General features: G+C 39.8%; 1 protein-coding gene across 1 annotated transcript in view; it reads left to right on the forward strand.

Annotated features, from left to right (window-relative positions):
* LOC137589113 (voltage-dependent calcium channel subunit alpha-2/delta-1-like) overlaps nt 1–16,445 on the forward strand; it is a 69,945-nt gene that overhangs the window by 20,635 nt on the left and 32,865 nt on the right. Inside the window, exons 4-6 of the mRNA XM_068306599.1 lie at nt 6,281–6,340; nt 8,920–8,955; nt 9,558–9,693. Of these exons, the coding sequence (XP_068162700.1) occupies nt 6,281–6,340; nt 8,920–8,955; nt 9,558–9,693 (232 nt within the window). The remainder of the gene's footprint in view (nt 1–6,280; nt 6,341–8,919; nt 8,956–9,557; nt 9,694–16,445) is intronic.

Genomic DNA, 16,445 nt, shown 5'->3' on the forward strand with positions numbered 1-16,445 from the left:
CACTTACGAATTTATGCAAAATTTGAGTCATTAACTATAATTACATGCAGCTTAAAGAGCTTGTTGACATTCATACTGAAGTTTTTAGACGTTTCTTTGTAATTCAATTTTATGTATGTCACAGTAAGAGGATCTTGCTGGATGGGGTCTGGGATTGAAGCCACATTCTGGTCTAGGTAGACAGGAAGTAGTAGAGAATGACATTGATAACCCAGGACCAGGACATACGCTTCACTATTGACAAACATGTCCTGTAAAATGACCGCCATTCATACTTTTGACTTTGAAAAACAGATTACATTATCTTGTGCCTGTTATCAAGATGTCCTTACGATGGCGATGACTTGCGACTGGGGAAGGTGACTCTGCGTGCCTTCAGCGAACTCCCTCGTTGCCTTGTTTCCGTCTTGAGGGATGCTTGTTGACTAAAGCACCTTGAAGAGACGTGGCTGCCGGCCAGGACCTCTCCCAGTCCTGCAGAGAGAACGTTGTGGTTAAAGCGATTAAGAGACGAAAAAAATGGGATAAAATTTTATTCCTCCAACATTTTTCTTGAGCCTTGATAAATATAGCGACTGCCCAAGTGAGACACTGAGAGCAGAAGACGGCAAGATGATGCATAACGACAGATCAGACAGCTGAGGACTGTGCTATTTCAATACAGATTAGTGAGGGTTATCTCAGGCCTGAGATCACATTAGGGCCTTGGCAGCGGATTCAAAGATACTTTGGCTGCCCACCATCCTCTGAGCCACAGTTGGCTGCCATTTTGAAAACACAAACACAAGTTCTTTTCCAACCTTTGGTCCTTGTGTTGGTTTTAAATTGAAAAGCAGATATTCCTAATTATGAGTTTGACGTCGACTTTGACGTCCTAAAGAGGCCGGTTTGAATTGCCAAGATGACCTCTGCTACGATGACAAGATAATGAACAACAACGTTTCATGTACCTTCTGTTACAATCGCCTCTTAGTCTTCCCTCCTTTGTGCGTGAAACGTAGATGCGACAGGTTTCCATGACACCCCGGTCGCTAAGCAACTTAAACATCATAAACAGGTTCTTGGGTTCCAAAAATGAATCACTAGTCTTCCTGTATAATAGGACACATCCATTCAAGCCCCTTCACCCCACCACAATCAACCAAATGACATATATGAAACACAAAATCGCCTCTCTGGCTGCGTTTGCATTCATTGAAACCCCTAAAAACGATGAGGGCAGGAGTGTAAGCTCTTGAATATAGCCCTGTTAAACACTGTGTTCTGTAGTGATGCGTAATTACAGAGAAGTCACTGATCTGCAGTGTCTGGAAGTGCATTATTAAACCAATACTGGATGACATACTGTGAGTCATTAGACAGTGATGTTAAAGCCCTAATCACAGTGTAGGCTCAGACTCACACCCTCATACACTCATTAGGCTCACTTCTCAAACCTTATTTTATTGATTTGTACAAAAAAGTGCAAACATTTTCCACTGTACAATATCACATGAAGGCATATCTCCTTATATTTAAATAATGTACATTATTTCAATTTTAGTCTATTTTTAACAAAGCCCGAAAGTGAGGCCATTATGACATCTGTCACTTTGCAAGAATAATGCCTTTTCCAAGCATGTTTCATATGGGGACATGCAAATTTATTATCTTAAATTTGCTGAGTAAACAACATCCATTTCCCACTGAGCAGTTATTATTGCCAGGTAATTTATGATCCCGGCGTCTCAGGCTGCAGCAGAACCCTGTGAGAGGCTAACTTTTTACAGAGTGATGTAATTCCCTTCAGCAGTATTGAGACACTGAAATATTACCCACTTCAGTCACAGTCAAATTGGAGAGTGCTTTTAAGATTGAAAGGCACTACAGTTGTTACTTTTGGAGCTCATTATTAATTATGTATAAAATGGAATTGGGACGTATTTATGGAACACACAGACTGCAAAAAAGTTTTTCTTCAGCTACATGGGGACGATCACCACAGCTATACATTTTATATGCATTTAAATGTTTTGTAAGTCTGCTTAGTTGTTCAATACATGTCCTGTGGTATCAATGCTTTTCTATTTTGCATTTATTTATCCTTTTTTATTTGCATTTATATCTGCTGTGCTGTCTTGTGGAATACATCTGTCTGCCTGCCTGTATGTCTGTCCGTCCGTCCAACCATCTATCCATCTATCTACCTATCTTACCTCACATTTGATTTCTTGATGATATATTAACACTATCTTTGTTGTCATTGAGTCATATTGGCTACGGAAGGAACTTCTAACTATTTGGGGGCTAAAGGGCTCTGTTGGAAAAGTTTTCAAAAGCAGAAGTTCGTACTGGCAGCTTACAAAACTTATCTGTCCACTAAATATCCACATTTTACTCAGTCAAAGTAGCAGTAGTATTGTAAAAATGAAAATCTGTCTCTGTCCCCAAAAGCTATTAATATCTCAAAGCTATAATGTTAAAGAAAATGTTGACTGTGTCTGATTTTGGCCACTTGTGACTCATTATTCACCACTTCCTGGTACGCGTCTATGTGTGTGTGTGTGTTTGTGTGTGTGCGTGTGTACTGAGTGTCATGCTGCTTTTGTCAGCCCAGCTGTCGAGCTCTCCATGTGTCTCCTCGGCTCCAGCTCTGTGTTTGTCTTCCCTGTTTTCCTACATGTAACTTATCAGATGTACAGCAAATGCATACAGAGCTGGCGTGTGTGCTTGTGTTCCTCTCTGCCACACGCCGGTGTAAACATCAGCAGGAGTGTTACAGGGTACATGGGTTGCGTGATGCATGAAATTGATCATTTTATGACATTGCTGACTGTTCTGTATCTCTAGAATGAATTGTTTGTCATTTTTCTCCTGACACATCCGCGTGATGAGTGCTGAAACAAACAACTTGGAGTGTCGAATGATCCCAGAAAATAAATCCATGGAATGCATTGTTGCCAAACATCGGAGCTTAAGGAGGGTGCACTGTGACAATTTGTCTTCTGATTATTAAAGAATGGTATAAAAGCCAAGGTAACAAAAATTGTGGTATCATAGCACTGGCATGTTGACATTGCAGCTGGCTGCAGCTGGGATTGGGAGTTGAGGGTAGGGACCTCGCTCATCTGGAAGAGTTTTGCTGCTGCACAGCTAAACCAGCGTGCAGCCAGACTCTAACAAGACACTTCCTGTAAAGTTGTTGTGCTGTTGGGTGGTCACTTCCTGCCCAAAAGACCACCGCCGGGTAAATTTGGGCTAGTTGCATGCACTCTCTGCATTGTTGTTTGCTGCTTTGAGTCTCTCTCTCTCCCCCTCCTCTCACACCCTCTCCCTCTCTCTCTCTCACACTCTCTTTCCACCATCTTTTTTTTTTCACCACTCTCCTCCTGGCTCCCTACAGACTGAGCAGGATAGATCTGACTAAAGTGCTGCCAGTCACAACAGCAGATGCTCATGTTTCCTCTGCTCTCCTGTGCCTCCCTACACATCAGTGAGATTGCAGGTGTGTGTGTGTGCGTGCGTGTGTGTGTGTGTAGTATGTCCTGGCAGGATTAGATGCTCTAATCAGTCTGCCAGGAATGAGTGAGTGTCAGGAAAGCAAACCACACAGAGTACATTTCATAGTGTGTGTTTTAGTGTTTTAAATCAATTATCTATTGTTCTTATATGGGAAGAGATAAACAGTGTTTGTAGACACCTGAGGGAGAGTTGTCAATCGCTCTTATTTCTTCTAGCTTCCACCTTCTTACTGAAACTAGCCTTCCCTAGAACCAGAGGTAGTGAAAATGAAATAGCGAGGAGTCTGACTTCATAAATAAAAAAATAAATGAAAGTGCATGCATACCATGGATTTATGAGGCATGTGCTTTAAGACGTCACGTTTGGCATTATTTCATTTCTTCCCAGTTGCAGTACAACCTAATTGTCAGGTTTTGTTAATATCTGCATCTTTTTGTGACATCATCATATTCATTTTTCCCCGCAGTGGCTGCACATGTTAAGTGCATGAGCTAAAAACGCTGGCCGATTCTTCATTCTCATCTTCATTATGCCTTCTATAACACGGCAAAATGCTTTCATTAGTCGTTCCATAACAGCATCTCATTAGCAAGTTAATATATTTGTCATGCCTGTTTATTCTAATTACATGCGCTTTCTAGGTTGTTCTTTTTTCTGAGCTCGGAATCCATGACAACTTTGTGAATTTGTAATGCTTGGCAGTTTCTCTTGTCTTCACTTGACGGCTCTAAGAGCAGAGGATGAGGAAAAATCGTGCCGCGAGATTGAAAAGAGCACATACCTGAAAGACAGCAACAGCTACTGACCTCTGACTGTTTGGCCTTTCAAACTGTTGACCTCGAGAATCAAATAGAATAGACTCAATAGATTCCGAGTTGAGAAGGATAGAAGTGAAATGTCAAGGCAACATTTTCATGTGATGAATATCCCAGGTAGGAAAATTAACCTTGCTGTCAAATCTTGAGGTGTCTCCATCAGTAACAAAAAGCATTTATTGCAAAATTCAGGTGCAACTAACAGGTCAGTATGAACGCCAATACAGTGCATCCTCGCTACTCGCGGTTAATGTGTTCCAGGAACTACATGCGAATAACAAATGCTGCGATATAGCGACAAACTATTTATCTTATTATTTACAGTAATTTAAACATTTATAAACCCTCCCCATACTGATATTAAACATCCTTCCATCTCTATTACCTTTTCCAACACTCTTATTGACTGTTTAAAGCACTTTTGTGTCTCACGGAAGTCCGAGACTCACAGAACTGAGCACGCTGTAGTAATTTCTATGAAATGTGTTCTATTGGGGTTTTAAAAAAATCCTCAAAACCATCCTCTTATCACGCTTTCATTCCTTTAATGATGCTGTGGGCTCAAATAGTCGAGCTTTCAGACTAAATAAGCATTGATGGCTTTTTGCGACCACAGCATCAGATAAGCAGTTTATTAGATTGGTTGAAACACACACCCCAATCTATCTTTGCACAGTTAATGACCTGACTGGAAACCGACAGCAAAGTCCCATCATTTAGCTGTGGAACTGTCAGCCAAGCAAAAATATTCCTTTCATGCAAACACACGAAGTTGCGGTGAAGCCTACCTCCATACTTTAGCCATAAAGACACACACACACACACACACACACACACACACACACACACACACACACACACACACAGTGCTCCATTTCACCTTTGCTCTTACACTATAAAGTGTGACGTCTCCGACAGCTGCTGTTCCCTCTCTAATGAGACACAGTAGAGAGGCTGACAAGGTAACCATGTTTCAGAACACAAGAGCCCCCAGCATCCATCGGTATCACAGTGCCGCGTTCAGGCACAACCAATCATTTAATGCTGGCTCAGTGGGAGGGGCTTCTTGTTATCAAATTGTTGCCTCAGTGCCAGTTGATTATGTAGAGATGGGACGTTTGTGAGGGCTTGTTGCTGTGTTATATAGATTACTAGATATAATAGTAACCCATTTGGTTATTGATTACATATTATCTTTAAAGTGAAGCTATGCCTGATTTATATAATTTTTTAAAAATCGTTTCGTTTCCAAAATTCTAGAGAAATGACAAAACATTTGTGTCACCCCAGCTCATCAGCTCATGTTTTGCCTAACTCGTCATCACCATCTTGTTTCATTTCACAGCAGAATTAATTCAATTATTCATTGTTTGAGCCTCCTCCTCCTCCTCCTCCTCTTGTTTCATATATTAATTTACTGCTCTGTCGCCATCAAGTTTCTACTCGTTCTCTTTGACTTGAAACCCCAGAGTAAGCGGGAAGAACCGGATTTGATATATCCCAGGGGAAATTAATACTACATCGCATTCCAGGACCAGGTTGAGATTAAAAGATGAGCCTTATTATAAACCCATTAACCTAGTCATTAGGACCAGATCTGGGAAGAGTTGGAAGTGGATGATGTCTAATTTTAGTGCTTCACTGCGTCTGTTGTAATTTGCACCTGAAGGCCTTTAGCTGCCATAGTTTTTTTTTTTTAAGATGCCATAATCTATGATATTATTCTTATTTTCTCCTGCATCCAGATAAATGGATATAGAGATTTCTCCAGCGGCTTTTACTCGTGGTTTTAATTATTTCAAGTCATCTTGGGCCAAACGGAGAGTCGAGGTCAAAGTTATTATTGTGATGTTAACATTAATGAGGCCTCAGAGGACTAAATCTTGTTTTAAATTTTGACGACAATATTAACACTGGTCTAACATACTGTATTCCTCTTTCCTCATCCCTCTCTCTTCTGTCAGAGGTTGGCAGCGGAAGCAGAGAAGTTTCAAATGGAACACTCGTGGATGGATGACAGTGAGGTGAGCAAGCCCATCCCATATGTTCATTAACACTGGCCATGTCACATAAATGTAGGTTTCTCTGTCTGTTGAAATGTCTGCTGATGTGATTAAGTTCTAAACAAATAAAAGTTGATTGATTGATTGATTAGTTGTAGTAGTGGTCTGACCTCGGAAAGAGGAACCAGGGTGAGGGGCAAGTTATTCATGATCCAATATGATTGTGATGATTTTAATAACTGGATGGCAAATATTACATGACAGAAGTTAATTTACACAAACCTGGAGCACAACTGAAACTTTGTTGTTTTACAGCTAAGACGACATATATTTATGATTAGCACACACACACACACACACACACACACACACACACACACACACACACACACACACACACACACACACACACACACACACACACACACAGAGAGAGAGAGAGCACGTGCTCAGAATTAATAATAATATAAGAAAGGAATGGAGAGCAAATAATAGAACTATACATTGTTATAATGCTGTGCCACTCTCTGAGAATAACAATGCTTTTGTTTCATAATTAAATCAGTTTACAAATGTCCTTTTCCAATGAGAAAAGCCTCACAGTCTTGGCAGCCATTTAACTTTAAAATGGCAAATGACATTGTGTTTGTGTACCGTTGTTAGCCTTTTAACATCAGTACTGTTTGCCAAATCATAATAATTCTTTTCCATTAAAGGGTCACAATCATTCAACTTTTTACATGCTGTCGGGGAAGGAAAAATCCTTTTTGCTGATTAATTCATCCACCGTGATTTTCAATGAATTTCATATCCCTTTGGCTCAACATTCCCAATTAAGGATTTGGTTAACCTTATGGAGTTTCCTGCAAAGCCTGACTTTAATTAAATTAGAATTTTCATTTCATTGAGAATAAGGCTTGCAAACCTTAAAACCAATTACATGTACCTTCTCTGACATGATAAGAATTTGTACGATTACCATATGAGTTTTTGAGATACAATTTGTATTTCTGAATTCTGGATATATTTATTTTTAAATGCTAATAATAATAGTTAATAAACTGCATGTTTTTTAAAATTTAATATTTCAATGGGTTTCGAGAGGTTGAACTCTAAAAAGTAAACCAAAAAAATTCAAATGCATTGACAAACCAGATTGCGTATCTGCTGTGAAAGTTCTGGACTAGCTCTTTAACAGGTGGGAATGTATGATTTTCTAGTTCCTATTGAGTGGATGAGCATATTGAATGAGTCAGGTCTGTGTTTTTACAAACATAGACCTGTGGTTTCACCTGCCTTGGATCGTATGGCAGCATTTTCACAAGCATTTTCTCACCCTTTCTGATTTGACAGTACAGAAATCACACCCACCTAAACATGCCACAGTCCCATGCGATAGCTCTTCATCTCCTTACCTACATGTCTTCCTTAGTGTCTCACACATGTGCTCATGCACTACACGTCAATAGGGTGCGATAGTGCGACTATATGGAATATTGTATCAGTTTGCAGTAACTGGAAAATGACATAAAACATCAAGGTTCCAACATCTTCTCTGCTACTCGTGTTTCTTAGTGCATATCCGTACATCTGTAATAAAGCTACTCTGTTCCACGTTTATTTAGATTCTAACGTCTCTTTGTGCACTAGAATGCTGCAGATTGAAACAGTTTGCACCTACTAATCTGTAATATGTGCTAATTGTAACACTGACATAATATTGTGTCAGAAGAAGTCCCAGCTCTGTTTCAGTTCGTCATCCAGTTAGCATGCAGCTCCGGAAGTGGGAGGCAGGTGGTGGGAGTCAGAGAACCATCTCCGTGACTCCAGGGCATAGCAGCCAGGCTGGCTTGTTAGCACCATGCTAGTCCGCGTACTGACAGGAAGCCTAGCTGTGAGAGAGCAAACCAACATCACTTCCTTCAATGATCCTCAGTGTCAAACTCAGACCAACATCCTGCAAAGAATTATAGAAGGATTCAGGTTATATCTACGGCTGCAGAAGTAAATTAAAAATCAATTTTAATATGATACTCAGACAGATTTCCAACTGGTTATGCATGGAATTATAATAGTTTTATGAGTTTTGTGACATTTCTGGAGCATATTCACACTTTGTTAAGCTAAAACTTTTTGTATTCCACACTCGTACGCCTACACCACCTATCAAAATGTCAACTTTGCACCTGTGGCATATTGAAATTCAGTTAGCTGAGTGTTTTCCTCCTGAACCAACTAAAAAAATGATTTTGATGGGATTTTGAAGGGCATCCATCTCTAGAACAAACTTCACATTTTAGCCTTTCAGCTTTGATATTGAACGTAAAGTGGCTTCATTCTCTATTTGTTATATTATTAAGTAAGATGCAAAATAGTGGAATTTTAATCTCCATCACGGTGGACATTTTGGATGCTCATTTTAACAATTATTCACTGAGTAGAGGATTTTAACTAACTGGAATTCTGACAGTTTCTTACCTCTTATACTTTTTGGGTAAATGGCCAACGAAACATTTCAAGGTACTTTTCAAAGATGTCACTTCTACTACTTGGTCATTGGTGTCTCATCTTTCGCCTTTTCTCCTCCATTCTCTTTGCAGGCTGACAAAATTGCTTACTACAATGCCAAAGAGGATGTAAGTACAGTTTAATCCTGTTATTCTGAGAAGCTCATGAGTGAAATGTTGCATGCAAAGCAACACAAATTCAGCCATGCCTACCAGTGGGAGAATATCTTAATTTTATTGATTATAGGAATTTGTGCAAATAATCAATTGCATAGCTATGCCCGTGCAATTAAATTTTTAATTTGAAAAGGTATCCAAATGTGTGTGTGTGCTCCCCTCCATGCATTAAACTCCTTTCCAGGCCTCATCTGTCTGCTCTTATAAACAGGGATCCACATCTAACTCCTCTCCACTGTCCAAGTGGGAGATAACCACACACCCACTGCACACTCATGTCACTCCGCATTTGACTGACAGCCCTTCAGCTCCCTCCTTCTCATCTCTCTTGATGCCTTGGTTTGTGTGTCACTGCCTGAATTTCAGTTTCTCAGTCATTAACCATTAGGAGTGGCATTTTCATCAAACACTTAACATTGACACCCCGTCATGTGCAGACCTCACATGTGATGTGTTTACGAAAACGAAGGTGTGCAAACATTTATGCTCCCGTATTTGTCAAAAAATTTTCTTTCATGGATGTTTGATGAATTGTTTTCTCTCCATTTGTACAGCTTAATCAGACCGAGGAAGCAAAGAGGAACAAAAACCGATACGTTCCGGATGATTTTGAGATCGACTCGGACTTCAAACGGCTCGTCTCGTACAACACCACTGCCGTCCACATCCCGACAGACATATATGAGGGCTGTAAGTTGAATCACACAACAACAAACTCAAGTGTTTGAAAGAAACTGTACATCATCCACATATTCCTATATTTTGAAAAGTAATACATTGCAATCATCACTTCCACGCTGCCCCCCCCCCTTATCCTTGTCACCACTGTACTTGTCCAGTATCTAAAGTACTTTCACGTGATGTGAAGCTCAGCCTCCCAGCGCTGTCTCATTCCAGTTTATTTATAGCTCAGATGCCAGCAACCCAATGGTCAGCACACTGTTTGCCCCCTTGTTGGCCTGTTCACCAGCTGCTCCTTTCCCTCCTGTTCGCTGCTAACTCCTCTGACCTCTAGGGACAGATACGCTAAATGTCATGGTTTTTTTGGAAGGGGTTTCTTTTGAGTAGCATTAGAGGCTTGAACACTGTTACATTGTTTCATATTTACTGCACCTTTCATGAAGCGTAATCTGTCATTGTTTTCACCATGTAAACATAGCATTTAAAAACATGTCAGCAAGGGATGGCGACTGGATGGATGGATTCCAATCAAAAACAGACATTCATGGTGCGCCAAAGATGAATCCTGGCAGAAATTCATTTATTTGATGAACAGAAAATATTTCAATGGAGGTTTTTTTGTGGACCACCTCTTTATATATAGCCTGAAGTAGCAGGTGTAAAGGAATTGCTGTAGCTTCCTTCCTTTCTCATTAAACGTTGTCTCGAGTATTTATGTTTTATTCTACTTTATATTTCTACTGTTTTTTTGTAGATAATGTTGCCCTATACACTCAGATACATACATCTTAGAGGGTCTTATTTCTTATTACGTCATTAATTAACACAAAATGTAAATCAACTCATAAATTATTGAGAGTTAATATGGATCGTGCAACCTGGCAGCATATGAAGTAGTTTAAATTAGCCCCATGGTTGCCAGCTGCAACATCAATTATAATCCAGTTATATAAATGAATTGAATATGAAATGGGCTGTTCTGATTTATGTATACTTTTGGTACATGAATTTGGATCTGAAATACTGTAATTCTACTTAAGCGAGACTTAATGACTTTTTTTAAAAATGTTTTTAAGTTTTTTTTTAAAGTTTAGTTTTATGTAATTTACTTTTGTGCAAGATCTGAATATTTTAGTGTAGTTCTTCCACAACTTCACATGATGTATTACTCAATTGCTAAAGGGTACTTTCTCACTACTTATAAAGGGAGCTCATACTTTCTTAATTTTATCATAAAATTTAGTGTTTCTCTTGTTTTGCGATGTCAGACCCCTTCCTGTCTATCTCACTGCCAGCATCGCCCCCACACATCATACTGTATATGAAGATAATTCTACAGGGTTATAATTTAGTACCATCCTTTTGGATTATCAACATGCATTCACTGGAAATAAAGCAGGAAACTGTGATCTACAGGTTCAACTGGATTTGGCATCCACTATCAGTATGGTAGTGAAATGTGGTGTGATAAAGAATGCTTTTTCCATTATGTGTCCAGCATGGACTACTTTAGACAATTATCAGAGCTACACACTTTAAGTTTTATTCATTATGACCCCATAGTATCAAATTCAGTACAGACAATCCACATCTTGGATAAGTGCTGTTAGAAGAAAGTGCTTTTGCATTATTGTTTTGACTGGAATTAAAATTTTAAAAAAATGTTTAAATAGCACAAGCTACTTGAAAAAGGATGCATGGGCCAAATAATGTACGGATGGACGACTGTACACACAAACTGGAGCAGAATATACTTGCCCACACACACACATATATACTATGCACACACATAAGCATATCCCTTGGGTTATTTGCCTCATATTCTAGGACACAAGAATGCAAGAGCAGAGTCTCACACTCTCAAATGTGGATGGATAGAAATAAGGATGCAGGCGTGTCTTGATATGCACAACTGCACCGCAACATAAAGCTAACATAAAACTCCATGTCCTTCCTTATTGACATTGTTGCATGCTCACACTTCGTATGGGGGACAGGGAAGAGATGGCGCAAATTGATGAGATTATCCCCAGTTCAGAGAAATGTAACATCTCCATAATCTTGAAGGACACCTACTTAACGTACTTATTGAGATATAATGTCACACGCTGCACACTATGTTTAACATATAAATGTAGAAGGAGTCATAACACTTGAACAATTTTCTTATAAATAGGCAGAAGCTAATAGCCTCCCTGATATTGATAGAGCATTCAGTATCAATTTCCGTAATTATCATCACCCTGACTTTTCTAAAAGCAGCGAGCTCGTCACATGACATTAATACCCTTATAGAGCAAGTGGCTGCTCATAATTTGGACTATAAATGTGCAGAGTGGCAAGCCTCTGGGGCTTCTGACTGTGCAGACGTTTTTGTCATTGCCAAATGGCCAAATGCACTTAGCTATTTTTACAGGCAACAGTTATAATGATGAAAAGAGCAGGGGCGGGGCGGAGCATTGGTGGAGAGGGCTATTTTTGTGTGACTCATCCGTCCGTCTTTTCTCTCTCTTTCCTCACCTAAAGTACATTCTTTTTTAAAAAATTTTTATCTCATCTTGTTTCTCTGCGCTGTGGGTGTCCTTTGCTTCAGGTACTTCTTATTAGAATTTTATGACACTTTGTTTTGCAGGATTTCGTGTGCAGAGTCTCAGTGGGATCTTTCAAAATTTACAAAATTTAGTCTTTATGTGGTATCAAAACCTCCATTCAGAGGATTTACTTCAGTAAACCAGGTGTGCAGTGGTGCACTGGATAAAATTAGCTCCATATTCCCTTATAGCCTTATATAGAGACCATTATTAAGCTGACTAAATAGCCATAAATTAGTCTACCTGGGATGATCTATCAGCACCTAAAATTACTGCACAAATTCCAGTTTTATTTTCATATAATTTGTTGTTTTTTTAGACACTCAGGTTATTTCAGGCTGCTATCAACCCTTAAGTCTTTTTTTCTGATTATGCCATAATGGGTAAATACAGTGAATAAAATAGTGAATGAAATTCAGCACACCAAAAATTAAAAATCCAGTGATGGTCCTTTGGGGATCTGGTCCAGTTTTGGTAAGAAAGATTATTCCTAGTAAAACCTCACTGTCTGATTTTTACAATTTTGAATACAGTGCAGATTAAACGATAACATTAAAAGATAGAATATGCTAGCAACATGATTTTAGTGGTGGTTACCATGTGTGTGAACTTTTGTAGAGAACCAATTCTGATGTTTGAAATCTCAACATCTCAACATGTCAGGCATCTCAAAACCCCACTAGTTTACTTTATCTGTCATCTACTGACATTTTATGGGATGTTTGACCTCCTCCAAGAAAGCAGTGAAGCTATCCTTTTGTTCGCAAGTCTTCCTTCCCGTTCTCCGTCTCTCTATTTCAAAGGATGGCCTGCCACATTGATGCTGCTCTGGCTAGACAGTGTTGCCATGGCAAAGTGTATCTGACTGGGCGTGTGTGTGAGTAAGGAGACACAAATGCATGGACACACCCTGGTCCTTTATCTTGTTGCGTGGGGAAAGGACAGGTAACTCGATTAGAAGACAATGCTGGTGTCCTCCTGCCTTCTGCGGATGCTGAAGGTCAGACTGAAGTGCCGTCCATCTCGCTCCTCTCTTCTTTGATTGCCTAAGACTTTCTCCACATCTCCTTTTCATTCTTACATTTTTATTTCTCCTTGGCTGTTTTATCTCCAGACATTAAAAAAAAAAAATCTCTATAGGCAGACACTCCATAGCATCTATCTATCTGACCGTCCGTGTGATGACTCCACCATTTTCTACACTTCATCCTCTTTCCTCTATTTTCATTGGCCCTCATCGTCTTGCTCACTCCACCCCTTCCTTCTTGACATCCACCGCGCTATCCCTTCCCTTCGCCCACCCCTCATTCCTCACGCCACTTTATTAGGCATATTAATAGCAGGGAGTGTGGAGACAAATGTGCTACTGTCTTTCTCCACCACATTAGTCTCTCTGATTGGAATTTATTCCCCCCTGCTGATCCGGTGTAGGTGGTCAGACTGGGATTCATCAACATGTGCATATGAACACACAAAGAGAGATGAATGGTGTATGTGTGTTACAAAGAGAGAGGAAGAAACGTCTGGGTTGTGTGAGCTGTCTTGTGTGTGTGTGTGTGTGTGTGTGTGTTGCATCGCATGCACCTACTGTACTCTGCATGGATCTCACGCTTCCGTATCCGTGTCTTCTCGCTCATTAGGCAGATCGGCGTGGACGCAGTGAGAGGAGATGAGAAGAGAGTGTTGTGGCCTTGACTGAGGATTTCGTGCTCGTCTGACGCTCGTTTGCATCAACGCTGTGTGGCACCTGTCAGGCCGAGACTCGTAAACGCTGAGACTCGCTGAGAAGCCTTGACACGGTGTATGCGAGCATGTTTGTGTCGGAGTCTCGGCCCCTGTGGCAAAGCTCACAGCGTATAAATCGTTTTTTTGTTTTTTTTTGCACACTTGCCACTTGATACTCATATTTCTTTTTTGGAGCTGGCTGCAAAACTCTTTGTGTCTTCATTTCCATTCCTCTCCTTACCCGTCTTTATTTTCCTCTCACTCTCTTGATGTCTGCAATGTCTGCGTCCTTTCAACAAGTTGGATGCCCTTCCGTTGTGCTCTAATAAGATGATTGGGATTTGCATTTGGATTCCCCTCCATGCCAGAAGGTTTTTTTAGGAGACAATATTTTACCTCTCCATAAAACATCCAAGGGTACTTCTGTCACACTTTTGAATTAATTTCCTATAATTGTAGCCAAGACAATGATAAATGGAAATCTAGCATCTTTGTGATCCAAACTGGAGTGTGAAAAGGTTCAACTGTCACAGAAGAAGAGTCCAAAGTGTGTGTGTGTGTGTTTGTGTGTGTGTGTGTCTGTGTGCGCGCGTGCGTTATGTGAAGAATCAGTCATGATTTCAAGGCAGTGGAGATTACCAAAAGGTTTTTCTTACCATCATGACCTCAGGTGTAGTTTATGTGCTGGTACCCACAGGTTTTGTCCCTCCACCCACTGCTGAAGATAGTTACGTTCTAAGCACCATAGCCCAGTTGGAAATCTGGCTAAAATACCAGAATGAGAGGAATGAGAGGAATCAATTTCATGACGTTCTGCAACTTGTTGGCAGTTTTGTACTCTTTTTGTCCACTTTCTCCTTTTAAAAAACTCATCAGAATTTGTTTTAAGCGCAAAATGTAGTGTAAATTATCGTTTGTGCCCAGGAGGGCTTTCAAGGTCACATCAAACGCAGTGTCTACAGTGTTATCCAGTCGTTTAACACGGACTTCTTTCTGACTGCTAACCCATGAACAAAAACATGTGTATCTTTGTGGGATCTTGAGGTATGTATGCAGCTAATGTTTGGGGGCATGCATAGCAATTGGACTCAAATCAGCAGTGAGTGACTGAGTATCATCAAGTTTAAGGGCCCTTCTGATACAATGATTACCGGTTCTCAGCACTTCAGCCCTCGCCATGTAATAACTTTCAAATGCACAGGCTCATTCAGCCACCAGCTAGCTGATGACAGGAAACACCGCAGAGCATCGCTTGGCACAGCACCGTGCGTCTTTCCCTCCTCTCCCCCGGCGTCGTCGCCATCATCAGTCACTGCCAGAATCCGTCTGATTTGTTTGTGAAAGCTTCTGCATGCCTCACAGGGAATATTAAGTACCCCCCCCCCCCATCCTTGTTCTGTTCTCTTGTCTTCTTGCCCCATGAATCATTCTTTTTTTTTTTTTTTTCTCACTTGTCTCCACTTAAACAATGTAATATCTCTGACACGGCCATCATGTTCATGGAATGTATTGTTCTAAATTAAATTGTGTTTCAGACCACACACCCCAAAAAAACATCTCAAAACTGACCCCATCCCATTAACTTTAATTCATGTCACATTTAAAAAAATAAAAACAGCTCAAAATCCAGAGAGAGGGGACTGTAGTGACATGGTTTAGTCACAAGTTAAAAAAAAAACCTGAGCCAATTAAAAATATTTAAACCGCCTGAATTGTTTACTAAATGTCTCCGGACCATTGAAGCCAATCTTAGCTGCCCTACAGTTCTGACCTTTGATGGAACGAAGCACTAGAGAACCTTAAATGAGGTTGCTTTCACCCATCACCCTTATCTATTTACATCTTTAAATGGAAGCCATCTGCAGAAAATAGATTAAAAAATGTTTGATTTGACTGTGATGTGATGTTACAAATGCTTTAAAACAACTTGTAATAATTTGCTGTCCCACAACAGCAAATAACCCAAATAGCTTTAACCGCCACGTCTATACATTTTTATTGTTGCTGTTGCAGTAATTGCAGTGATTTTTTATGTAGTCATGTCCTTGTTTATTTTTCTATTTCTTTATTTTGTTTATTTTTTGTCATATTTTTTAACAGATTAAAATAATAAATGCGTGAAATATAATATATTTGCAAATCATATTATGTTCAATCGCTTGATTGAAAACAACAGATTTAAAAGAAAGGCATGGAGACTAGGCAATGTGATTTTGTTCCTGTTTTGTTAGTCTCATCTCTTATTCCAAAAAGATACACATTGGAAATTTACCCATAGATCATAGCGTAGCGTAATATGTAAATGTATATACTGTACCTGTTGCATGTGGGTTCTGCATGCGTTGAAGGCATAATGTCCTTTCCAATCATTTACTGACAGCTAAATAAAAGTGCCCGATCAAAAACACACAAAAGAAATTACTTCTCCCCTTCCTTTCATCTCCT

This window comes from Antennarius striatus, chromosome 22 (genome assembly GCF_040054535.1).
Source record: "Antennarius striatus isolate MH-2024 chromosome 22, ASM4005453v1, whole genome shotgun sequence".
In the NCBI taxonomy this organism is placed as follows: Eukaryota; Metazoa; Chordata; class Actinopteri; order Lophiiformes; family Antennariidae; genus Antennarius; species Antennarius striatus.